The sequence below is a fragment of the Culex pipiens genome, chromosome 1, assembly GCF_016801865.2.
Source record: "Culex pipiens pallens isolate TS chromosome 1, TS_CPP_V2, whole genome shotgun sequence".
Classification (NCBI taxonomy): domain Eukaryota; kingdom Metazoa; phylum Arthropoda; class Insecta; order Diptera; family Culicidae; genus Culex; species Culex pipiens.
The window spans coordinates 120,244,365-120,271,364 of NC_068937.1; the positions used below are offsets into that span (position 1 = coordinate 120,244,365).

Sequence of the window (27,000 nt, forward strand, 5' to 3'; positions counted from 1 at the left end):
AATTTCATTACAATCGGTTACGTGGTGTCCTGTTTTCTTTTCGTTTATATTCGTTGATCGTAATAATTTATTCCAACTGGCAGCTTTAGTATTAACTCATCTACTATTTTTGACATTTGCTCGCGTTATCTTAATTGTACCAACAGTAAAAATATACTGATAAGTCCAGCCCATAGCACTACCGCTCGGATGGCACGCGTTCGATTAAAACAAACTTTTTAAATAATCAATTATTTATCTTTTCGCAGCCGGCTGCCTAAGATTTAAAATTTCAACCGATAAACAAAATGCTCATGGTCACATCACTGCCACTCGTGAATCCTGACCTCATACCCATCTACTAACCCCCTCAAAACTCATGTGATACTTTGTCGGAGAAGCAGTCGATTGGGCGGTCTCTATCACTCAAGTATCGGACTAACATTCCCATCCACTTCCCCGTGACCCTACCACTGGTCGTGGCCGGCGCCGGTATTGATCAGCATGATAGGGGCCTTCGAGAAGTTGCGAAGCGAGGAAAGATAGCACCCACTTATCTTCCACGGCTCGTGGATGTAACTTCTGGAGGTCCTGGTCAATAACGGAGTAGCAACTGCGGGTGGGCACCTATGCTTATGCTTATGCTTATGCTTAATAGGCACATTTTTATCAAAAAAGTGATTTAGTACGCGCATTAGCATTAAAAAACCAACTTATTCATGTTATTTAACCCACCGGAAGTCGCATAAGTGTACTTTGTACACACTTTCTAACGGAACTTTTATGAAACGCCAAAACACGCGACTTCCGAAAGGATACACACTTGAATTTTTTACTGTACTCGGTAATTTTTTTACCAAAATCTCAACAGCCGAGCGCTCGGTAGTCAGCTCGGTAAAAATTACAACTACCGCGAGCTCGGTAAACGTTAATTTGACAGCTTGCTTCAAATTTCATCGAACAACCCGGTAAAAATTACCGAGAATTTACCGTGCCTACAGTAAAGCTTTATTTTCCTCATTTTTCTTGTTTTTATAAAAAAAATGACTTTTAAAATTGAAAATACATTTATTTCAAAACAATTTTTCAATCAATGCACTTTTTTTTGGAGACCTCGATTATTCCGCTGCAGACTACGAACTAGAGCATGACAGTGTGAAAGTAAATTTATTGTTCCGAAGTTCTAAACCAAGGTAAGAGACTTCAACACCCAAAGGAAAAATACATCTCAAAATCTGCAACAGTGGATTTGCTGCAGAAAATGTTATATTTTATTACATTTTTTGCAGCAAGCCCATAGATCATTTTTGCCCGCGTTTCAACACGTCAGCGATCTGCAGTTCTCACCAACACATATAATGATGGCGCGTCCCCGAGCAACACTCCAGAGAGAACATTATGTTTGCGCTCTGTCCCTCATCATTCTTCAAGCGTCCATGGCGCGGTGGTAGGTAGATGATGGTTCAATCCTCGTTCTGTTAACATTTTTTTTTCTGCAATACAATCAATCTGCCGTCGGTAATGTCGATAATTGTCGGTAACGGGCAAAAATGTCATACCCCTATATCGCAAAAAATGCATGAGGACAGTTTTCATGCAGATTCTGATATACTTTCATGCCGCCATGTATCACAATCATGCGACCACCGGTTGGGTGAACATAAACTGAAAAGATGTTTTAATTAAAAACATGCTACATTTACAAAGTTAATATCACTTACCCAAAATAAAAAAAATAAAAACAAAAAAACAAACACTTATTTGAAAAAAATGCACGGTCAATGACTGACTTCAAAGTTTTAAATGACAGCAAGAAAATGACATAAGTAGGGGAAATATACCCATTTTAATCACACTAAGCCATTCGACCAATTCTCATCACTTTTGCCGTTTTCCGCTATTAAATCAACATTTTCAGATGTATCAACAATGAAGAGTTGCTTGCTCACTTTGATTTGAGCTATTTATTACTTTGGAACAGTCGAAAACGCTTTATTTAAGCTGTAATTCATGATCAAAGTGCTGATAGGCCAATAATAGAAATAGGCTGAGAAAAGGTATAGTTCCCCTATCTACTGTGCAACCCAGTAAAACACATTAATATTTACTGGGCTACCGGTATAAAAATTACCGAGAACCAGAAGTTTACCGTCAAAACTTGTTTACTGAGTAGCTCAGTATTTTTTTACTGAAGTATGGTATTTTTAAGAAAAAAATACCGATGGCTCAGTAAGTTTAGTTAAAAATAACCGACAGCTCAGTAAAATCTTATTTTTACAGTGCAATTTTGGTAAAAATATTACCGAGTAAGCGCTCCTGATTTAGTGTGTAAGCAAAGCTACCTAGAACAGCCTTTGAGAATAGATCAAATTAAAAGTGCGCTTGGCACAGTAGTTCCAAAATAAGGACAAATATCCAACCTGAAAAAATTGAAAACATTGCTTCCAAAAACAAATTTGTTATTAGAATTTTAAATTAGTTTAAAATCTCGTTGAATAACGCCGAACTCGAATTTCCAAGGGACCATTCGATTATCTTAGGCCGCCGCAACTTTTATATAAAAAAAATCAACAAATTATAAAACACACATAGCCAAAAATTCGATCCGGTCCGATAAAATCAGATGCATGCACATCTCCTTTGTGAGGAAAGTCACTTAATATTGCACACTGCATGTACCGTTTTTCTACACACAAAAGAAAAGTAGTAACCGACGGGATTTAATCCCAGCATCTACAGTCTACAGGACTGACGCCGATATCAGTCTTACTTTTCGGTCAGGTACACAGCTAAAAATCCAAGGGTAAAACAACAAGGTAAAACGACAGGATTCAAACCCAGCACCAACAGTAAGGACTGGCGCCTTAGCCCACTCGGCCATCATACCAATAAAAAGCTTTAAGGATAAACGCATATTTGAGCTTGACATTTCGGTCAAGTAGGTTTCCCATACACCCAAAATTCAGAATCGAGATAATCGTTCTCTCAAAATTTATTGAGGGCTCAGTGCCAAAATCGATAGAATAATGGTACCAACTCACACCATCATAACAAATGAGTTCATTCGTTAGTTGAATCAATAAATCTCCAACAAGTGTCATATATCGACTTCTGACTTCTCCATGGTCACCAAGCTGTGGTGGCCGAGGCAGCTAAGTCATTGGATTGGTTTGTCAAAGGTTTCTGGTTCGATTCCCGTTGTTAACACTTTTGGTTTTTTTTTTTGACGGATGAACTTTTTTTTGCAAATGAACCTCGAGAGAATAGTTCTATCGCCCATCTCGAGCTGTGTTCTCTGCGTCCGTGAATGGTACCACTATTCTCTCGACTCGAGACCATAATTCTCTCGGACTAGCGCTGCCAGTTTTGGGTGTACTGATGGGCTACATATGTCAGGATGTAACATTACACAGAATTTCATAAAATAATGCAAAATTTATTTTACACCCAGGCCTTTTACACGCAGCTGGATTACTACTTTTTTAGCTGTGTAGGTTTCCCATACTGATGGGTTACATATTTTTGGGTGTAAAATTACTAAAAATTTCATATTGCGCCTGCAATTTCTAGAGTTTTGTGTCAATCGTGCAAGGGGCTATCGTAATTTAAACTTGTGTTAAAAAAATTAAAATTATATATAATTTTTGAAAACTGTGGCTGAAAAAATATACCTACAAACAAATCGAATCTTAAACACATAATTAGGTATATCTAATTTTCAAAATTATACAATTGAAAAATTTCCAGCCCGAGTGCTGGTTATGACTGGAGCAATAATTTAACTCTTTAAAGCCTGTGACCCGTGGTCTAGGGTTAAGCGTGGCATTTTTCGAGACGAGATTTGTCTGGTGTTGGTGTAGGGGTCGTCTCCCTGGGTCCTGTCTCGGTGGAGTCACTGGTATGCAGCTGGACTAACAATCCAAAGGTCGTCAGTTCGAATCCCGGGATGGATAGAAGCTAAGGTGTAAAAGAGGTTTTAAATTGCCTCAACAATCAGAACCTTCGGACACCTAGTTTTGAGTAGGCAATCGATAGCGCCAAGGTAATTGGGTACTAAAGCCCTATGCCAATTTTTATGTACAACGGTAAAAAACACGATTAAAAACCATTTCTGATCACTTTTTTTCATTACAATGCAAAAAAAAATGACAAGACAACATTTTTTCGATGGATCAACTATGGTCCCCTTGGAACGAGCTGTCAAGTAGGAGTTTTTCTGTCAAGAAGTCAATTTGCATACCGTGCAGAAAAACTCATAATTTACCCTTAAACAAAAGCTAACCCTGTCGATTGAGTCACTTAGTTATTAGGGGGGTTCAAATTTGTTTTAGTATAATAATGTTTCCATTTTTTGATAAAAATAAAGTATGAGAATACAAGGCTGAACTTGTGAGTTTTCTCTTGCTTTTTTTTGTTGAAAGATGTATTGAATAGAACATCAAACAGCACAAAAAATATATTGAATATTGGTTACTAATAACAGGCTCTGCTAAGAATGTTTGAATTCAAGTAATTTTAAAGTATGCTTCTCCTGAAAATACACGTTTTTGCTTTCAAGTATTTTTTTCTCTAAGAAAAAGTATTTAAAATGAATTAAAAATAATACATACGTGGTAGAGAAACTGTACCCTAGGTATACAATTGACTTAAGCTTGGTCCATTATCATTAAAGATGATGCCATGCAATCAAAAATCTACATAATGGTGAAAGTTTACACAACATAGACCAACTTCAATTATACTGCCCATAAAAACAAGGTTGTCCCATGTGATATTTTGTCATTCTCGAATTTTCCAGATTATTAATAAAAAAAAATCTTGCACACAAAGCTATTACTGTTGAGTCTAAGATTTCCGACATTCGTAAACGCTGAACTTGCCTAATTGTTCTTTTTTTAAAAAAATGCAAAAATGTCTAACTGTATTAAATTTATTTTAAATGAAAGGTGAAATTGGCGAGATTGATGGTTTAACTATGCGGCTAGAGCCCCAATACAAACTTTTTTTTTATTTGCAAGAAAAATCACGTGATACAAGAAGTATGCGTATCAAGTATATGCTCCACTACTCTCTACTCACCGTGCGTCTCCACCGATTCGCGGCCGCTGGGCAGCTGGACGGCCGATCCGAACCCGCCGAGCTTGACCGGGGCCGAGTTGTCCGCGGTGGCCAACAGGGCGCACGCCGGCCGCACGTCCCGGTGGATGATGTCGTTCTCGTGGCAGTAGCGCAACGCCTCCAGAATCTGGCGCATGTAGTGGCTGGGGGGGGAGAGGCGAAGAGCAGAAGGTAATCGGATTATTTGCCACGTGGCCACCTGAAGTTTTTAGACGGTGTAAGAGGGTGCAAACCCTTGACTTGATAATTGCTGTTTTATGTCGGGGATAACATATTTAGGCGCCACAATAAATGCTGATTTAACTTTTTTTGGCAATTTGACGAGTTGATATGCATTCCAAATCAATTTTGAAATGAAAAATAAAGCCTCCCAGCCAAATGGGACATAACAAAAAAGTCAATAAAATCCAATATATTCCGAAAGTCAAAATTGCACTCTACTTCTGAAATCAATCCTTGCCACAACAATGTTCACATATTTGTTGAAGAGTCATCCAGTGCAGCGATGCTTACCAACCGCTGGGTGGGACAAGCTCAATATCGAGTAGAATATTCCGAGTTCGTTCGACCATATCAAATAAATCAACAAGCCAAACCAAACTGGAGCTCGTTCATGCAAAAAACAGAAACTCAACCCGAATACCAAGGGCCCTGGCTCTCCAGGCAGAAAGTAATACCGATCGAACATCAAAAACTTCATTATTGACTAATTCAATTAGCTCTAATGTATTGTGCACACGCGTGCACACTCCAGGACCTCCACGTGGAATTCGGAATGGTGAGCATTCTGCTCTATTCTGATAAAATGTTCAATTCTGGGGCGATCGAAGATTTTTTTTTCGACCTTTGCTGGTCAATTTCCCTTAAATTCACAACCATCAAGAATCGATAAGTCATGCACACTGACAGTCAGTGACCGTAGACTGTCTGCTTTTCTCCTTGTTGTTGCCTTCATCATCGCCAGCATTATCCCGAATGACTATCGTTTATTTTATTACCGGCCAAGTATCATCCCAGCGCGCCCCGAAAATAGCCTGTACGAAAAGGCTATCGATCGCCAAGAATCACTTACCATGCTACTGCTTCGCTGTACACGAATCCGGCCACGGCACGTCTGACCACTTCAAAGCAGATGTCGGAACCTTCCATGCTGGGAAAAATGAAAAATAAGAAGAAAAGAGACGGTTAGGAGAAATTAGCGCTGAAAATCAGGACGAAAGAAGGAGCGACTCAAAATCAATACACCACAGTAGGCGGACATAATCATCGCTTCGAGGACCATCAATCATGAGTGTGGGTTCCTGATCGACAGGGAAGAACTTGCCTGGAATTTTGCTGAACGGAGCAAGTTCTTTGGTCTGTCTTTTTGTTGAGCCAATGACAATGGTGAATACATGATGATGAATTCGAACAGTTTGTGTTATGAACTTTTCATTTCGAAAATAAAAAAATTTGCAGTATAACCAAAAACTTTTATTTTGAAGGTAAGTCAACAAAATTCCTGTAAGGCAAAACTAAATAGAACACTGAATCTAATTACAGTTTGTAGCCAACTACAAGAAAATAAAGCATTTCCTGTGCGCCCCGCTACAGTTTGGAAAGTTCAACCTAAATCTGATTAAAAATGCAAATTGGATGTAATCCCGGAATGTCGTGGAAAAATGGCAACTCTCTCACACACACACGTGCGCGCGCTGCATCATCCGATACGGTTATGACAAGGGGAAAAGAAGGGTAAAATCATCCCAAATGTTAAACTTACAAAAACTAATGTTGTAATATTGATATCAAATAGTATCATCACCACAGATGGCTAATATTAAAGTTCTTAACATCTTTGGGTCTTCAAGCTATCCGGCTTTAGGTATCCTGCTGACGGGGCAACGAATATCCGGTTTGCCTCAATAATGACCCGCTCACTGTGGGCCCATGATCGGAACGAGAAATGGTGACACCCACGGGACAAAAAACATCACCCAACCAGCCAACAACGAGAAAGTAGGAGAGCTTAAATTTTGAATTTTAATTGAAAACACTGCGAAATTCACGCATAATGAATATTTATGGTAATGGTCGTGGTCGGTGGTGGTGGTTCAAGTGGTGATGTTCCCGGCCGAAGCGCATTGATTGAAGCAGATTTAAAGCTTCGTTGGCCGAGAGATGATACTTTGTGAGAATGAGAGGACGGAAATTAACAGGTTTGGACAGGATAATTAAATTGATTCCGGAAGGGATGAAAGGGATTTGATTCGTTACATTAATTTGGGCAGAATTTAATTTATTTCATAATGCTGCCTGAATCAGAAAGAGTTTTTTGCCGGTGAAAATCAGGTTTGTTTGTTTGGAAAACAGGTTGAACTTATTTATTGTTGAAAACCTGTTAAATCATAATCGCCTCATAAGCGGAAAGTCAAACGCTCAATTCTCGACCCTTATCCCCGAATCCCATATCCCCTAAAATGCCACATCCCTGAAAATCATTTCCTCGAAAATGCTACTTGACCGAAAATCATTTTTCCGAAAATCCCCGAATGAAATGACCATTTTACCGAACTGTCATTTTACCGAAATGAAATATTCCCAAATAGTTACTTTCCCGAAAATTCATTTTCCTGAATGTCATTATGTAGTCCTAATTTCCATTTTTCCGAATGGTATTGACCTAGATATTTACTATGTAGTTTTTAAGGTATGGGTAATTCTCCGCCAACTCACACAACTGTTGCCCCGACCCCTCTTCGATTTGCGTGAAACTTTGTCCTAAGGGGTAACTTTTGTCCCTGACCACGAATCCGAGGTCCGTTTTTTGATATCTCGTGACGGAGGGGCGGTACGACCCCTTTCATTTTTTAACATGCGAAAACAGAGGTGTTTTCAATAATTTGCAGCCTGAAACGGTTACACAGAAAAAATAATCATGGTAATATTACATCTGGGAAGGGGTACATCTTTTATGTCAGAAAAAAGGTATAATTTTACCTCTGGAAATCTGTAATTTTACCACTTTTCTGTTGTTATGTCACTTTTTCAGTCTAAATTGAGGTAAAATTACATCATAAAAGAGGTAATATTCAACCTTCCAAAATTAAAGCTTCCAAATTTACATTATTTTTTTCTGTGTATGAGAAAGAAATTTGGTGTCAAAGGGACTTTTATGTAAAATTAGACGCCCGATTTGATGGCGTACTCAGAATTCCGAAAAAACTTAACACCCCTCCGTCACGAGATATCAAAAAACGGACCTCGGATTCGTGATCAGGGACAAAAGTTACCCCTTAGGACAAAGTTTCACGCAAATCGAAGAGGGGTCGGGGCAACATTTCCCGATTTCGTGTGAGTTGGTAGAGAATTCACGCGTATATATTAGTGCGTCCATCCCGGGAATTCCCGGGACAAAAATCCCGGGATTTTTTTATAATTTGTCCCGGAAATTCCCGAAATTGAAAAAAAAAACTAATTTTATTCTGGAAATTCAGATTTGGTTGTGGAAACAGATAACAAGTTTAAAACTTAGTAATCGATAAGATTTTTTGGTTATTAGGGAAATTTGTTGAATTTATAGTTTACGTAATGCCTAGCGCTTTAAATATTTTATATTTAATTTTATATATCTTTTAAAGACTTTGTATTATATTTACGTATATTTATGATTTTGAATTTGAAAAAAAATATCATATAATTTTTTTTTCATCGAATTAAGAAAGCTGTTGATGCCTATTTTTGCACAATGTTTTGATTGATTTCATTAAAACTGGACCAGAACAAAACAATCAGTACAGCGATATCCAAATTTACTGCTCTGAAACCTCCTGTAACTATTCGACTGTAGTGTCAATTTTCCTTATCTGGCAGTAGTAACACAAAGATAATTTTTAAAATAATGTTTATGTAAAACATGAAACTCAAAACATATCTAAAATTTCACATTGACTGGTATAATGTTATTTGTTTTAGCTTCGCGTTTTTTATTACATTTTCAAATAAATTTTCCTGGCTCTTCTAGTCACGTCGTAAACAAAAATAAATAAGATAAATATATTTATACAGCAGTTCCATATGAAAGTTAAAGAAAAAAAATAAAAGTGCTTCGATTTGGCTCAAATTTTTTCTGGGGGTTCCTTGGCCAAAATAATTAGACCCGTATTTTTTTGTTTGGTCATTAGGGTGGCCTACGTCGTGTTAGGGTGGTCCGAAAAATGGCCATTTTCGTCGATTTTCACAAAAACCACTTTTTTCAAAAAATCATAACTTCGCTCCATTTCAACCGATTTTAGCTGTCTAGGGCGCAAATGAAAGATGATAAGTTGGACTTTCAAGAAAAAATAATGTGGAGTTTCAAAAATCTAGCCTAACATTTGAAAAAGTCTTATGAAAACATCAAATGCCGTTTTGACGGTGTCTGGACCAAAGAGCCTATATCTGAAAATATTTTTAACGGATTCCTCGGACAATTTTACATAACATATCAAAAATTGGGCGAGGTTCATTAACAGGATTCAGAGATATGATTTTTTGAAAATAAAATCCGGGTTTTTCGACGCGCCGCGCGCGAAAACGAGAAATTGGCGAAATCGGCAAAAAATCAACTTTTTTCACTAAAACTGCGATAACTAGAAAATTTCAGCGATGACCTATAGATGTTAGGGTACCAAAATTTTCGCAATTGAAATACGCAACTTTTGGTACCCTAACATTTATAGGTCATCGCTGAAATTTTCGAGTTATCGCAGTTTTAGTGAAAAAAGTTGATTTTTTGCCGATTTCGTCAATCTCCCGTTTTCGCGCGCGGCGCGTCGAAAAACCCGGATTTTATTTTCAAAAAATCATATCTCTGAATCCTGTTAATGAACCTCGCCCAATTTTTGATATGTTATGTAAAATTGTCCGAGGAATCCGTTAAAAATATTTTCAGATATAGGCTCTTTGGTCCAGACACCGTCAAAACGGCATTTGATGTTTTCATAAGACTTTTTCAAATGTTAGGCTAGATTTTTGAAACTCCACATTATTTTTTCTTGAAAGTCCAACTTATCATCTTTCATTTGCGCCCTAGACAGCTAAAATCGGTTGAAATGGAGCGAAGTTATGATTTTTTGAAAAAAGTGGTTTTTGTGAAAATCGACGAAAATGGCCATTTTTCGGACCACCCTAACACGACGTAGGCCACCCTAATGACCAAACAAAAAAATACGGGTCTAATTATTTTGGCCAAGGAACCCCCAGAAAAATTTTGAGCCAAATCGAAGCACTTTTATTTTTTTTCTTTAACTTTCATATGGAACTGCTGTATAAATAACAATGTATTTCAAATAGTGGTTACACAGTAAAAAATTTCTGTGTAAAATCGCATGCAAAAGCATGCACATCACCTTTGTGAGCAAAAGCATGTAATATTATATGAGAAAACGTGTACACAAAAAGCATGTACAAAAGAAAAATAAATAAATTTTGCACACCCCAAAAATAACATCAATCTGGTGAGAGTCATATCCAGATTACAAAGTCCGCGCCCCAACCATCTCGGCTATCTCGCCGCTATTAATTAAGCTTGATCAACACCGATGTAGCTGTACGTTCCCCATACATCGTATACAGTTAATTCAGTATACGACGTATGGGGAACCTACTGGTACATCGGCGTTAAACACAATATTTACAAGACGGCGAGATAGCCGAAACGGTTGGGGCGCGGACTTTGTAATCTGGATATGACTCTCACCAGATTAATGTTATTTTTGTGGTGTACAAAATTTATTTATTTTTCTTTTGTACATGCTTTTTGTGTACACGTTTTCTCATTTAATATTACATGCTTTTGCTCACAAAGGTGATGTGCATGCTTTTGCATGCGATTTTACCATTGGATTTTTTGCTGTGTACTGTAAATCAAATGCACAACACAAATAAAAAAAAATAATGTCTTTTAAGGTACCTAAAACCTGCTGTATTTGTTTCGATTGAATTGTGTTATTCAATATTTCTGAGCTAATTCTCTGATTTCAATCTTTAAAACATAACTAATATAATGAAAACATAGATTGTAGAACTGTTCCAAAAATTTCCCGGGATCCCAGGAATTCCCAGGATTTCAAAAATATTTTTCCCGTTTCCCGGGAAATTCAAAACCCGGGAAAATTGGACGCCCTAGTATATATTTAGGCTTATTTTTACTGAAGTATGACGCTAACATTAGTGTATGTAGTTTTGGAAAAAGATTTTCAGGTAAGCGTGGTTGCCTCTCACTTAATCGGCCTGGGTTTGATCCAGAAGGTGGCATTTTTTGAGACGAGATTGGTCTGATCACGCCTTCCGTCGGACGGAAAAGTACATGTCACCCCCCTCTCCCTGGGTCCTGCCGCGGTGGAGTCGCTGGTAGGCAGTTGGACTCACAATCAAAAAGTCGTCAGTTCGAATCCCGGGGTGGATGGAAGCTTAGGTGTAAAATGAGGTTTGCAATTGCCTCAACAATCAAAGTCTTCGGACACACATTTTCGGGAAGAAATCTCGCAATCGAGAGCGTAAAGGCAATGCTGTAGGGCGAATAATTTGATTTGAATTTGAATTTTGAAAATAACCATTAAAAAAATTAAGTTCTATCCCAAAACAATATTATATGTACCAGCAATATTTATATTCAGCTTACTAATCCCACGCCACAACCTGCACGGCTAATTCCCCACTTTGAAAACTGGAATATTTACGCCGATGTAGCTCTACGTATCAAGGAATCAATCCTGGAAAGAAACAGGATATTTTTTGGAGTATGATAAAAAATAATAACGAGAAAATTTACCCAATATCTTTCCAGGATTAATTTCTAGCGTTTGCGATGTTCTACAAAGTTGTTTCGTCTAATTTGATAAAATTTAATAGGGTATAGTTAAAACTTTCTCAAAAAAGAGTTAAAATTTGAAAAATAAATAAATTAAATTTATTGAAATTCCATTATAACTTCAGGTCAAGAATGGAACAACTAAACTTTAACCAAATGCGCTCAAAATCATAGACTAGCTTATGAGGTCATAATGCATGTCATAATGCTTGTAAATTACATCTGAGCCCCTCAAAATTAAACAAATTTATCTTTTTCATATATCCGTGAGCCACGCTAATATTGACTTGTCTACTATATGAAATATCAAAGTCCTTATACTCGTACACGTAAAAAATATTAATATATCTGGGAGCTCAACAAATAACACGTTGTGTGCCATCAATCATCAATCAGTCTAAAAAAAGCTTCAAACATAACCACACAAAATAAAAAAAAACAATTCAACAATTATTCACAAACAATGCACATAGTTCAAATAAAAAAAAATCTAGAACAAAGCCCTCATACAGCCAAAAAATCGTTATTGAATTACCCGCGGCAAACTATTTTCGACAGCAAAGGCCAGATGGAAAGCTGTAACACACACTCCGTTTCTAAATCTGATCAAAAGCTTCACTACTTTTTTTTTGCAGTGTACACTACATGCACTAAACCCGGTCGTGACACCTTTTCCGGACACCAAACATTTTTTCCGTTCCCTTTTGGTTCAGTCGGATGTTGTTTTGGAAGGCCCTCCGTTGTTTTTTTTTTTCTCTCTACGTGCAGCTGGAAATTCATCACACTGTACTCAACTTCCGGTGCTCTGGGTGCGAACAAACATCAACACTCGAAGGGAATGGACGCTACACACTGTTGGAAGTTTCCCATTGCACTGCAGAGGTCTGCCACGCTGCAACATAGTAATTCCGGGTTCAAGGGATAAGCCCGGAAACTCTGGCGAATCCATCCATCAACGGGTTTAAACTTTGGGGGTTGGGGGGAACACGTTGAAAAAATCACTGGCACAATAGGGTTCCAAACATGTTAACTTTTCGTAAGCTCAAATTTTATGTTTTTTGCCTTCCTCACTGAGGTAAGGCTATAATCCTGCTCTGAAAATGAACTTTTTATTAAAAGCTCCTAGACCCACCTTCATGTATACATATCGACTCAAAATCGAAAACAGAACAAATGTCTGTGTGTGTGTGTGTGTATGTGTGTGTGTATGTGTGTGTGTATGTGTGTGTATGTGTGTGTATGTGTGTGTGTATGTGTGTGTATGTGTGTGTGTATGTGTGTGTGTATGTGTGTGTGTATGTGTGTGTGTATGTGTGTGTGTATGTGTGTATGTGACCAAAATTCTCACTGAGTTTTCTCAGCACTGGCTGAACCGATTTTGATCGAACCAGTTGCATTCGACTTGGTTTAAGGTCCCATGCATCGCTATTGAATTGTTTGAAGTTTCGATAAGTACACAGAAAAAAAAATCATGGTAATATTACATCTGGGAAGGGGTACATCTTTTATGTCAGAAAAAAGGTGTAATTTTACCTCTGGAAATGCTTAATTTTACCACTTTTCTGGTGTAATGTCACTTTTTCAGTCTAAATTGAGGTAAAATTATATCATAAAAGATGTAATATTCAACCTTCCAAAATTAAAGCTTCCAAATTTACACAATTTTTTTCTGTGTAGTTCAAAAGTTATGTATAAAAACGTGTTTTCGCAAATATCCGGATCTCAATTATATGCACGTAAACGATGTCCGGATCCATCATCCAACCCATCGTTGGTTAGGTAATCAATAGAACTTTTCAACAAGTCCACAACATCGAAGATCTGGCAACCCTGTCTCGAGTTATGACCACTTAAGTGATATTAATGTACTTTATTGAAGCCAGATCTCACTTAAATGTATGGAAACTATGTCCGGATCCATCATCCGACCCATCGTTGATTAGGTAATTCAAAGGCCTTTCTAATGAGTACAAAACATAGAAGATCTGGCAACCCTGTCTCGAGTTATGACCACTTAAGTGATATTTATGTACTTTTTTGAAGCCGGATCTCACCTAAATGTATGGAAACTGTGTCCTGATCTATCATCCGACCCATCGTTGGTTAGGTAATTGAAAGGCCTTTCCAATGAGTCCAAAACATTGAAGATCTGGCAACCCTGTCTCGAGTTATGACCACTTAAGTGATATTTATGTACTTTTTTGAAGCCAGATTTCACTTAAATGTATGTAAACTATGTCCGGATCCATTATCCGACCCATCGTTGGTTAGGTAATTGAAAGGCCTTTCCAATGAGTCCAAAACATAGAAGATCTGGCAACCCTGTCTCAAGTTATGACCACTTAAGTGATATTTATGTACTTTTTTGTAGCCGGATCTCACTTAAATGTATGTAAACTATGTCCGGATCCATCATCCGACCCATCGATGTTTAGGTAATTGAAAGCCCTTTCCAATGAGTCCAAAACATTGAAGATCTGGCAACCCTGTCTCAAGTTATGACCACATAAGTGATATTTATGTACTTTATTGAAGCCGGATCTCACTTAAATGTATGTAAACTATGTCCTATCTCGAGTTATGACCACTTAAGTGATATTAATGTACTTTTTTGAAGCCGGATCTTACTCAAATGTATGTAAACTATGTCCGAATCCATCATCCGACCCATCGTTCATTAGATAATTAAAAGGCCTTTCCAATGAGTCCAAAACATTGAAGATCTGGCAACCCTATCTCGAGTTATGACCACTTAAGTGATATTTATGTACTTTTTTGAAGCCGGATCTCACCTAAATGTATGTAAACTATGTCCGGATCCACCATCCGACCCATCGTTGGTTAGGTAATTGAAAGAACTTTCCAATGAGTCCAAAACGTCGAAGATCTGGCAACCCTATCTCGAGCTATGACCACTTAAGTGATATTTATGTACTTTTTTGAAGCCGGATCTCACTTAAATGTACGTAAACTAAGTCCGGATCCATCATCCGACCCATCGTGGGTTAGGTAATTGAAAGAACTTTCCAATGAGTCCAAAACATTGATGATCTGGCAACCCTGTCTCGAGTTATTACCACATAAGTTATATCTGTGTTTTTTTCTGGAACTAAAAAAAGCTGAAATGTGTGTCCAAACCACTCATATTACCCATTTTTGGTAAAAAGTGGGGATGGCATCAACCACATAGGTGGATTATGTTAGTTTTTATTTAAAAAATACCATTCATTGGATGTTAATTTGTGTTCACATTAAAGGAACCCCTTTTGTGTTGCTTGTAGTTGGAATTTTCCTGATCCTATCGCCCTACAATTAGCAACCCGGATTGAAACGTCATTCGATTCTTGTTCTGGTTCCCAGTCACGAAATATTCTAGCAGAGCTGGTTCTGTCAGAATCCTGCTAGAACGGTGGAACATTTCTGCTAGAATGCTTTAAGAATATCCAGCTCTCTAAGAATTCTGCTAGAATCCTGCTAGAACGTCGAGACTGGGTTTCTGTGCACTGCAATAGGGGGTCGGGGGGCGAGTCCAGACTGTTAAAAAAGAACAACATTATCCAACGTTTCAAGTTTGAGCCACCCTAAAAACATTTTTGAAACAATCGTGGTCTCACCAATATCTATCTGGATGTTGATTACATGTTGTTTTCGGGTTTTCGCAAATGCAAGATTGCAGGCATGAATAGAACGACCGAAAAAAAACTAAGGGATTTCGGCTTCAGTTCGTAATACATATATGCCAAATGACAATGTTCATTAGGGTGGATCATAACTGAACGTCCATACCTTCGTTCAGGGCCGTGCACAGGATTTTCGAAAGGGGAGGGTTTTCTCGAAAGGGGCGCATGGGGTGCTTGTTTAGATTGCGAAAGGGCGCTAACAGTCAATCTTTAAACTCAATAAATAATACTTTGGTATATTTTACATATATTTTGCTGGTTCGAATCCCGCGGCGGACGCTCTAAAATTCTAAGTGTAAATATGGGTATCCGGCGCCGTCGCTCTGTGCCTTACTCAAATAGGGCGGCGAAGTCCTTGTAGTTAAAAGGAAGACAGTGGTTGGTCTAGTACCGGCCGACAGATATAAAGTCAACTTCGTTTTTATATATTTTACATTGGTGCAACAGGAGACTACACTTTTTGAATTGGTGCTGCAAATCGTGTTGAATAGCACCATGAAGGGGGGGCGTTAATTCGGAGTTTGAGCGAATTTGAGATTTTTGCGCAAATTAGAGTTTTGGCGTAAATCGGAAGAGGCATGGGCCGTTCACTTGTGGAGCGTAAAACGGGGTTTTAGTGAAGAAGTGTAGCGGTAATTGCTCAAAACAAGTTCTCAACGATTTCGCAAATTTTTTTCACGATTTTTAGCTTTTCATTTTTTTGATTTGGATGAAACTTTGCCATGCACCGGAAAAAAAAACGGAATCGACGTAACACCTTATAATGTGGCCCTCTTAAACCTTGCGGTTTCGTCAACGGATCCACAGGCGTGTATCGTTCTTTTTGCGACAAGACTCCGCCTCCCGGGTCTCCTAAGTGTGAAGGTATGGGCACGGGGAGAGGGCACCGAATACCTATATTTACACTTAGAATTTTTGCGTCCGCCCCGGGATTCGAACCGGCGACCTCTGGATTGTGAGTCCAGTGCGCGGTCCGATTGATCCACACAGGCAGGCGACATGCACCATGCATTCCATATGTCAAAAGAAGCACAATTGCATAATTCGTTTTTCTATACAAATGTCCATACAATTCTGGGGCCGGTCATATTATTCATCTGGTTTAGGAGATATGATTTTTTTGAAGAAAAAAAAACGTAAAAGTGGACAAAAATTGTTGAAGCAATTTTGTTAACAAAATGTACCGTTTTCAGGTTAAAGCTAATTTTAGGACTGCATTTTCAATTTATTTTGGTTTCTTTTCAAGAAAATTTTGTACAATTTTCTCTCTGAAACTTTCAAATCGAGCAATTTGTTTCTGAGATACACAATCTCAAAGAAATCAAATCGATGAACTTGATTTTTTCTAAGAGTTAACCCTTTGCTGCCCAATTTTTTTTCGATTTTTTTTAAATTTTTCCCTTGACATTTTGAGCAACTTTTGTTCTACGAAAAAGTTTACGTCTCTTGTTTTTTGTTGTTTTTGTTTCATTTATAGTTTTAATATTTGCATTTATCTTGTTTAGTTGATATTTGTTTTTGGTAGTATTTGGCCTATTCTAGCACCTAATTTGTCATGTTTTTACAGCCAATTTTTCATTATTTTTTTGTATGTTTTTAATTTTTTTACTCTAGAACAAACCATTATCATTTAAATTGTTAAAAAATGCTTAGAGGTATAGTCTGAAACAATAGAAAAAAAAGTACAGAAAATATTAGTGAAAAACACAGCCAAGAAAAATTTACATTGGTAAAGTCAAATAAAACAAGTCACACGTTCAACCCTAAAAAAAAAACAAATTTTAAGAGTTCACCTTTCCAATGCTTTTTAAAGGTCGAAAATTGGTAAAAAAAAGATTTTTGGCTAATTATTAGATCGAACCCCGCCTAGAGGTGGGGTTGGGTTGTAGCTGGATAAACTGAAAGTGTTCAACTGATCATAACTCGGAAACTACTGGTTTTCAATCGACTTTTCTTTGCATTCCCTATGTCAAAAGAAGCAATTTTGCATCATTTGTTTTTTCATGCAAGTCTCCATACAATTTTGAGGGCTGGAATGGGTATGTAAACGTATGAAATTTTGTATCTTTGGACGGAATTTTCTGAAAATCTGAAAAATTAGATAAGAAACTTCATTTTTGGGTCAAACATTTGTAACAGATTTTTTGAGTATAAAAAATTAAAAAAGATAATTTTGAATATATTTCTATCGATTCCTTGACTTTTCTGAAGAAACGTCCTAGAAAATCGATAAAAAGTAACAAAGTTGCTACAGGAAACAAAGATATATTTCGATTTACCCCAGAAAATGTTCCGAAAAGGCAGCTCTCTCATAAACAAAATTTAAAAAATGATAAAATAATTAACATATTAAAAAAAATACTATCAACGCCTGAATAGCACCATAGAAATGATGAAAATATTTTGAAAATTAGATTTCAAAGAAAGTTTCACAACACGTAAAAAAAATAATCAAAAAAAAGTTAGCTTAAGCAACATAAAAATGATAAAAAGTTGCGCCTTGTGATGAAATAATTTTTTTTAAATAAAACAATTTGACTACCTTTTTGAAAATTAAATTTCACTAGAGGTGGCCTCATGACAAAATAAAAAAAATGAAAAAAGTAGAGCAACATAAAAAAAGATCAAAGATAAATATTTTAAAAATAGGATTTTACCAGCGGCGTTTTGTTGATAAAATTATTTGACTATCGGCGCTCCTCAAGCTATAAAGACTATTCAAAATTAGTCAAACAAAGTTTGCCAACCGGCGCAAAAAGTTGTTGTAGCTAGAACGCTAAACAGATTTTTTATTTTTTTATGTTACCGTACGCCAAACTTTGTTTTGCTCTTATTAAACAGTCTTTATGTTGCTAGAGGGGCGTCGATAGTCAAACTTTTTTTTGTTGAATGTTTTAATTTTGTCATAATAGCGGTTCCAGTAAAATCTTATGTTTAAAATATTTTTATCATTTTTAAGCTGATTTGGGCACTGATTATTCAACTTTTTTTTCAATATTTTTACCAATTTTTTTCCCCACTCATAAGGGCGCCTCCAGTAAAACTTACATATTGAGAATTTACATAAAAATGTTTACGTCATAGGGGCGCCCCCATTCCATTTTCCATATCGAGAATTTGCATGATTTTTTTAAGTCGTAGGGGCGCCTCAAATCAAAATGTTCATATCGAGAATTTGCATGATTTTTTTTTAGTCATAAGGGCGCCTCCAGTCAAATTTTCATAAAAAATTTGTATGATTTTTTAAAAGTCGTAGTGGCGCCTCCAATTAAATTTTCATAATTTTCATAAAAAAGTTTTAGTCATAGGGGCGCCTCCAGTCAATTTTCATAATAAGAAATTGTATGATTTTTTTAAAGTCGTAGTCACGCATCCATTAAATTTTTCATAGCGAAAATCATCATGATTCATGATGAAGTCGTAGGGGCGCCTTCTGTCAAATTTTTGGTATTGAAGATTTGTTCTAAAAAATTTAAGTCACAAGTTGAATTTTCATAATAAGAATTTGTATGATTTTTTTTAAGTCATAAGGGCGCCTCAGTCCAAGTTGCCATAGCGAGAATATGCCTTTAAAGTCGTAGAGGCGTCTTCAGTCATATTTTTTACATTAACATTATTTTTTTTAAATACATATTTAAAAAAATAATTCATAGGGGTGCTTCCAGTCAATTTTTCATATCCAAAATTTGCATGATATTTTTAAGTCGTAGGGGCGCCTCCAGTCAAATTTTTAATGTTGAGAATATGTTTAAAAAAAATTAGGTCGTAGTGGCGCCTCCAGTTAAATTTTCGTATTGAGAATTTTCATAAAAATGTTTCATTCATAATTATCATAGGTCACATTTTCATAAAAAGAATTTGTATGATTTTTTTTTGAGTCAAAAGAGAGCCTCCATTCATTTTTTCATATCGAAAGTTGGCCTGATTTTTTTAAGTCGTTAGGGCGTCTCCAGTCAAAATTTTATATTGAGAATTTGAATTGGAAAAAATTAAATCGTAGGGGCGCCTCCAGTAAAATTTTCATAATTTTCATAAAAAAATTTTAGTCATAGGGGCGTCTCCAGTAAAATTTTTCATATCGAGAATGTATGAATTTTTTGAAGTCGTAGGGGAGCCTCCATTCAATTTTTTATATCGTGAATTTGCATGATTTTTTTAAGTCGTAGGGGCGCCTCCAATTCAATTTTCATATCAAGAATTTTCATAAAAATGTTTTTGTCATAGAGGCGCCTACAACCAAATTTTAATATCGAGAATTTTCATGTTTTTTTCAAGTCATAAGGGCGCCTTCAGTCATTTTTTAAAATATAATTAATATATTTTTTTAATGTCGTAGGGGCGCCTCCATTCAATATTTCATATGGAGAATTTGCATAATATTTTTAAGTTAAAAGGGACCTCCAGTCAAGTTTCTATATTGTGAACTTTTATTTAAAAAAAATTAAGTCGTAGGCCTCCAGTTAAATTTTCATGATTTTCATAAAAATGTTTAAGTCAAAGGGACGCCTCCAGTCAAATTTTTCATATCGAGAATTTGCATGATTTTTTAAGTCATAAGGGCGCCTCCAGTCAAATTTTCATAATAAAATTTGTATGATTTTTTTAAAGTCGTAGTGGAGCCTCCAATCAATTTTTCATTTCGAGAATTTGCATGATTTTGTTAGGTCGTAGGGGCGCCTTCAATTCAATTTTCATATCGAGAATTTTCATAAAAATGTTTAAGTCATAGGGCGCCTCCAGTCATTTTTTCATAATAAGAAATTGTATGATTTTTTCAAAGTCGTAGGGACGCATTCATTAAATTTTTCTTAGCGAAAATTTTCATGATTTTTTAAGTCGCCTCCTGTCAAATTTTCAATATTGAGAATTTGTTTAAAAAAATTAAGTCGTAGGGGCGGCACCAAATAAATTTTCATAATAAGAATTTGTATGATTTTTTTAAGTCATAAGGGTGCCTCAATCCAAGTTGCCATATCGAGCATATGCCTTTAAAGTCGTAGGGGCGTCTTCAGTCATATTTTTACATTGGGAATTTGTATTTAAAAAAAATAATTCATAGGGGCGCTTTCAGTCAATTTTTCATATCAAGAATTCGCATGATTTTTTTAATTCTAAGGGGCGCCTCCAGTCAAATCTTTAATGTTGAGAATATGTTTAAAAAAATTAGGTCGTAGGGGCGCCTCCAGTTAAATTTTCATATTAAGAATTTTCATAAAAATGTTTCATTCATAGTCATAGGTCAAATTTTCAATATAAGAATTGGTATGATTTTTTTAAGTCATAAGAGCGCCTCTAGTCAAATTTTCATTATAAAATTTGTATGTTTTTTTAAGTCGTAGGGGCGCCTCTAGTCAAATTTTTATATGGCATATTCGTACTGAAAAAAATTAAGTCTTAGGGGCGCCTCCAATTAAATTTTCATAATTTTCATGAAAAGGTTTTAGTCATAGGGGCGCCTGCAGTCAAATTTTTCATATCGATAATTTGCAAGATTTTTTTAAGTCATAAGGGTGCCTCCAGTCAAATTTTCATAACAAAATTTGTATGATTTTTTAAAGTCGTATGGGCGCCTATATTTAATTTTTCAAATCGAGAATTTGCATGATTTTTTTAAGTCGTAAGGGCGCTTCCAGTCAATTTTTTATATTGCATATTCGTATTGAAAAAAAATAAGTCTTAGGGTCGCCTCCAGTTAAATTTTCATAATTTTCATAAAAATGTTTTAGTCATAGGGGCGCCTTCAGTCAAATTTTTTACATATCGAGAATTTGCATGATTTTTTTAAGTAATAAGGGCGCCTCCAGTCAAATTTTCATAACAAAATTTGTATGATTTTTTTTACAGTCGTAGGGGCGCCTACAGTCAAATTTTTATATAGCATATTCGTATTGAAAGAAATTAAGTCTAAGGGGCGCGTTCAGTTAAATTTTCATAAAAATGTGGTAGTCATAGGGGCGCCTCCAGTCAATTTTTTTATATCGAGAATTTTCATGGTTTTTTCAAGTCATAAGGGCGCCTCCAGTCAATTATAATAAAATTAATATGATTTTTTTAAAGTCGTAGGGGCGCCTCCATTCAATATTTCATTTCGAGAATTTGCATGATTTTTTTAAGACGTAGGGGCGCCTCCAGTCATATTTTTATATTGCATATTCGTATTGAAAATAATTAAGTCTAAGGGACGCGTCCAGTTAAACTTTCATAAAAATGTGGTAGTCATAGGGGCGCCTCAAGTCAATTTTTTTATATCGAGAATTTTCATGTTTTTTCAAGTCATAAGGGCGCCTTCAGTCAATTTTTATAAAAAAGTTAATATGATTTTTTTTAAGTCAATTTTTCGATTTTTTTTAAGTCAATTTTCATAATTTTCATAAAAATGTTTTAGTCATAGGGGCGCCTTCAGTCAAATTTTTTACATATCGAGAATTTGCATGATTTTTTTAAGTAATAAGGGCGCCTCCAGTCAAATTTTCATAACAAAATTTGCATGATTTTTTTAAGACGTAGAGGCGCCTCCAGTCAAATTTTTATATTGCATATTCGTATTGAAAAAAAATAAGTCTTAGGGGCGCCTCCAGTTAAATTATCATAATTTTCATAAAAATGTTTTAGTCATAGGGGCGCCTCCAGTCAAATTTATCATATCGATTTGAAAAAAAAATCTCTTTGGCATTTTAGCAACATAGCTAAAAAAAAATCGGCCCTTCGGGCCGAGGGGCGCATGGGGTGTAACTAACTTAATTTGCCAGGGGGGGGTTAAACCCCTAAAACCCCCCCCTTGTACACGGCCCTGCCTTCGTTAAAGATGAAGTACACTGAAAAAAAAAACAATTCCCGAAATCGTGAATTAAATTCACGAATGCGAGAACCACGCAGGAATATATTCACGTTTATAGTGCAAATGCACCATACTCATGCATACATTCCTTCGTGGTTCTCACATTCGTGAACTTAATTCACGATTACGAGAACTGAATTTTTTTTTCTGTGTAGACAGAATTCTAATTTTTTTTTTTTTTTTTTTTTTTTTTTTTTTTTTTTTTTTTTTTTTTTTTTTTTTTTTTTTTTTTTTTTAATACCGAATTTCACACTTCCTAGCAAGCAGCTGGAAACATTCACCTACCTGGAAGAGGTTAGGCTCGGTGGTTTTTGCTGGTGGATTTTTTTTTTTTCCAGCTCGCTTAACTGTACAAATCCTCAGTGAGCAATTTTGCTCTTTTAAGAGGATTTTTTCTTCTGTTTTTTTAATTTTTTTTGCGATTCTTTTTTTAATTTTTTTTTTAAGAGTTAGAGACTGGTGTTAGTGAATACAATTGATGGTGATGGGTGGTGGGGTGTGGGTGGTAAGCATTTGGCGGTTTTCGGTGGGCGGTGGGTGGTGGGCGATTGGCGATGGGCGGTTGATGGCTGGCGGTGGGCGTTTGGCGGTTGGCGGTGGGCGGTTGGCGGTGGGCGGTTGGTGGTGGGCGGTTGGCGGTGGGCGGTCTCGGCGGGCGGTGGCGGCATCGGAAAACGAGAGTTAGAGCAGATAGGGTGGCATTAGAGGCGAACATCGTTGGCAGCAAGAAAGCAACTGACAGTGGATTTCAATAAACTACGGAGTCTTTGCTTGAAAGATTGCTTCGAAGTCACTAGTTTTAGGGGAACGGGCAAAAGGTTGTGCAGTTTATAGCCAATGTACGTGAAGCGATTTTTTCCAAGCTCTGTGTTGGGGCGTGTTAATCTAAGGTCTCCAGTAGAGCTGGTGGGGCGTCCACTATTGAGTGTTGGAAGCTCAAGGTTGTGGTGGGTCTCAGGATCGTTGATCATGTTGTGCGTCAGTGTTATGTTCTGAATGGCATGGAGTCCTCGGATAGGTAAGGCGGAGTGCCTCGGGTCTTCGTACAGCATTTGGGTGGAATACAGCCGGGGAAGGTTGAACACCACTTTCAACTGATAATCAGCATCATAGATTGATAAAATTGGAAACCAAAATTATTTAAAGGCTCAAAATGATTGAAAATGCAAAAATTGGCAATTTACAATTTTTTGTAAATTTGATTTTGAGTATTACTGGTTTTGGCCTCTGATTTTTTGGGAAAATTAAATTTATGTAAAATTTGCACGACGCTAAATCTCTGGATTTCAACTCATGACGATTGGATAAGATTGAATTTACAAGATTAGAGTAAGATATCGAATGACGTTGCCTTACCCGAGCATGGGTAAATAACAAGGGAAATGCGTAATAATACCTTTCTCTGGTATCAATACCAAATTTTGGTATTCCTGGACCCTTTAAAATTTGTCTTAAGGATTATGCAAGAGCAAAATGTGGTATCATACCAATTTAAGGTATTGTTTTGATATTGCAAAATTGCAGAATTTGTCAATGATCGAACACCACATTTTGGTATTCTTTTGGTATAACAGTATTTTATCAAATTCCTCTGCAACTATGGGAAAATTTTGACCAGTTTTGACAAAATAATTAATTTTGCGCTAAAATCATGTCTCAAAGCGAATGCTTTCATTCAAAACCGGAAATTTCAAACTTGATTTTAAACATTTTTGATATACCCCCTATAGAAATAACTTGAAATTGTGGAAAATTTTCTAAGTCAGGATGCAACATTTTGGTATTATTTTGGTATTAAAGTGTTTTATCAAATTCCTCTGAAACTATGGGAAAATTTTGACCAATTTTGACCAAATAATTAATTTTGCGCTAAAATGGTGTCTAAAAGCGAATGCTTTCATTCAAAACCGGAAATTTCAAACTTTATTTTAAACACTTTTGATATACCCCCTACAGAAATGACTTGAAATTGTGGAAAATTTTCTAAGTCAGGATGGCACATTTTGGTATTATTTGAATATTGATAGGTTTCATCAATTTCCTCTGAAACTATGGGAAATTTGTTAAAAAAATTTTACGAGTTAATTAATTTTGCGCTAAAATGACTTGAAACCCAAAAATGTTAAAGATGATTTTAAAAATTAGTGTGATATACCCACTAATATTTTTTTCAAAAACGTTGAAATATCTCTAAGTCGGGATAACCAAATACTTTGAAAAACGAGTCAATCGACAGATTAATGAATTTTGGTGAATTTCAATTCAGTTTCATACTTATTTTTCAATCTTGTTATTTTTTAGAAGCTTCAAGAACTTTAAGCACAGGCCGTTCATGAATGACAAATGCATTCGGTGTGGTGAAGAATATCACTAATAACAACATGGAATCATCAGGTGAGTAGATTTGGCTGTTGCATATGAATAATTTCCGTTTTTTCACTGCAACTGCAACTGCTGCACTAAAAATGGTATGAAAATACCAAATTTTGGTATTACTTGTTCAAATACCAGCGACCATAATGTGCTCTTGGTTGCCCAGTAATAGATGGTAAAATACCATGAAATCATACCAAAATCTTGTATGACCACAGAAATACCAAAATATGATTTTCCAAGGGCGCGGGAATACCTAAAAATAAAACCATGGCAATACCAAGTTTTGGTATTCAAGCAATGTTCAAAAATCCAGAAGACCTCAACTTGGTATTGAAATGGTTTTATTTTGAGGTATTATTTTACCCTTGGAATAACATGGTTTGGTATTGTTGTGCCCTTACACATACAAGATTTTGGTATGATTTCATGGTATTTTACCATCTATTACTGGGCAACCAAGGGCACATTTTGGTCGCTGTTATTTGCCCAAGTAATACCAAAATTTGGTATTCCCGTGTTATTTACCCCTGCTCGGGTAGTACAAATTTGTTAATCTACACACAAACACACACACACACAGTTTCTGTGTGGGATCAAGAAGCTTTGTTGGAAAATCGTAGCCTGTTTGTTCAAGTTTGCCTGCGTAGGATTTCCATTTCCATCAGAGCGGCACAATGCAGCGTTCGAAATGTACCAACATGTCATGGAACTTGTGAGAATTCCGACCACTCGAATTAAGGTTGTTAAACAGAGCCCAAAAACAAAACTTGAAAAAAAAACGTTGACAACCTGGATTTCCTAGCTGCAACAATATTATTCTAGGCTTATTGTTTTGTCAGGATACCGCCAACGGCAAAATGAGACGTTTTTGAAAAACGCTCACGACTTGCACAATTTTGATCCTAACCTCAAATGATACGAGCTTCTTATGCTGCACAGTCAACAATAAATCAATTGAAACGCCACGACTGAAGCAAACAATTAGACATCTGGTCGACAAACAGAAATGCATACCGTCAGTGCTCAGCATGTTCTCCTTGCTTCAGATTTGAATTTAAGAATTTACAAATCTTTTAAAATCCATCGAGGAGTTGAATTTCATCAGCTTGGTTAGTTTCATAATTCGTCACGAGTGCACTTATCAAATTATCAAAATAGCACATTGCGTCAAGTGAGCATGCCACCGACGGTATGTTTGCTTAGGCTTGTGGGTGGTTTGCGATGGAATCAACACAAAGCCAAACATACTCATGTACACGGACACAGCTGCATTAAGTCAGCCTCGGGGCAGGTGGACACAATGACGACACCGGGCCAAGTTTGCACAAGCCTGACACAAAGAGGAGCAAACGTCTTCCGGGTCTTAGGGTCAGGATGATTCCCTGGGGCTGTACAGTACAAAAGGAAGAGATAATGGCCACCTGGGTAATTATGACGGACCAGAAGGTGATACAAATAGGTACGTGGAGAGGCTTACTATGGGCCGGCACAATTAGAATCACCTGTCAGACATGTGAGACTTTCTGCTAAAAATAACGGATAGTTTCAACAAAGATAAACACACATTCAGAATAATTGTGAAAATAAGTTACTTTTTAGTTTTTAGTTACTGTAAAAGACAAGCCGAGTCGCCAAAATTCCATAACGAAAACAGTCAACATTCAACACTAGTCACTTTACAACGAGAGCACCCAAGTGTGAAACCAAAAATAGCTAAATATAGTCTAATCCAACCACGCCTACAAACCGCACCATAAACTTTGTCTTCACCTGATCGAAAAACGCAACATTTTCCACAAAAGGAGCACTTGTCTGCCACGTCATCCGCAACCCCCAACAAGAAACGCTTTATCGGCCTTGTTTAAGATTTCCTGCCTGTTTTTGTGTGTGGTGTTATTCACATGATGACGAAGAAAAACTCATGACAAACCCTCCAACACCATGTTCATAGTTCTTCACGGCTTTCACCTTCGCAGAAATTTTAAAGTAGACAACGAATAGAAGAACATAGGGGAGCTGGGGGTAAGACGGCCAGGCGGGGTAAGACGGCCACCCCACTGTTTTACTAAGTATACTAATGAATATTACTAAAATGTTTAGCAATACTGTTCCTCATGCTAAATAATGCATATGGAGTCACCTTTGCCAAAAATATTGTTTGAAATAGTATAAAAATA

The 27,000-nt window shown here is 36.6% G+C and overlaps 1 protein-coding gene across 13 annotated transcripts in view; it reads right to left on the reverse strand.

Annotated features, from left to right (window-relative positions):
• The window catches only part of LOC120423960 (peripheral plasma membrane protein CASK), a 539,239-nt gene that overhangs the window by 450,759 nt on the left and 61,480 nt on the right, over positions 1 to 27,000 (reverse strand). For all 13 annotated transcript variants that reach the window (XM_052709491.1, XM_052709518.1, XM_052709502.1 and 10 more), the window contains 2 exons: positions 6,170 to 6,247; positions 5,059 to 5,240 (listed from right to left, as the gene is read on the reverse strand). In XM_052709491.1, the coding sequence (XP_052565451.1) occupies positions 5,059 to 5,240; positions 6,170 to 6,247 (260 nt within the window). The remainder of the gene's footprint in view (positions 1 to 5,058; positions 5,241 to 6,169; positions 6,248 to 27,000) is intronic.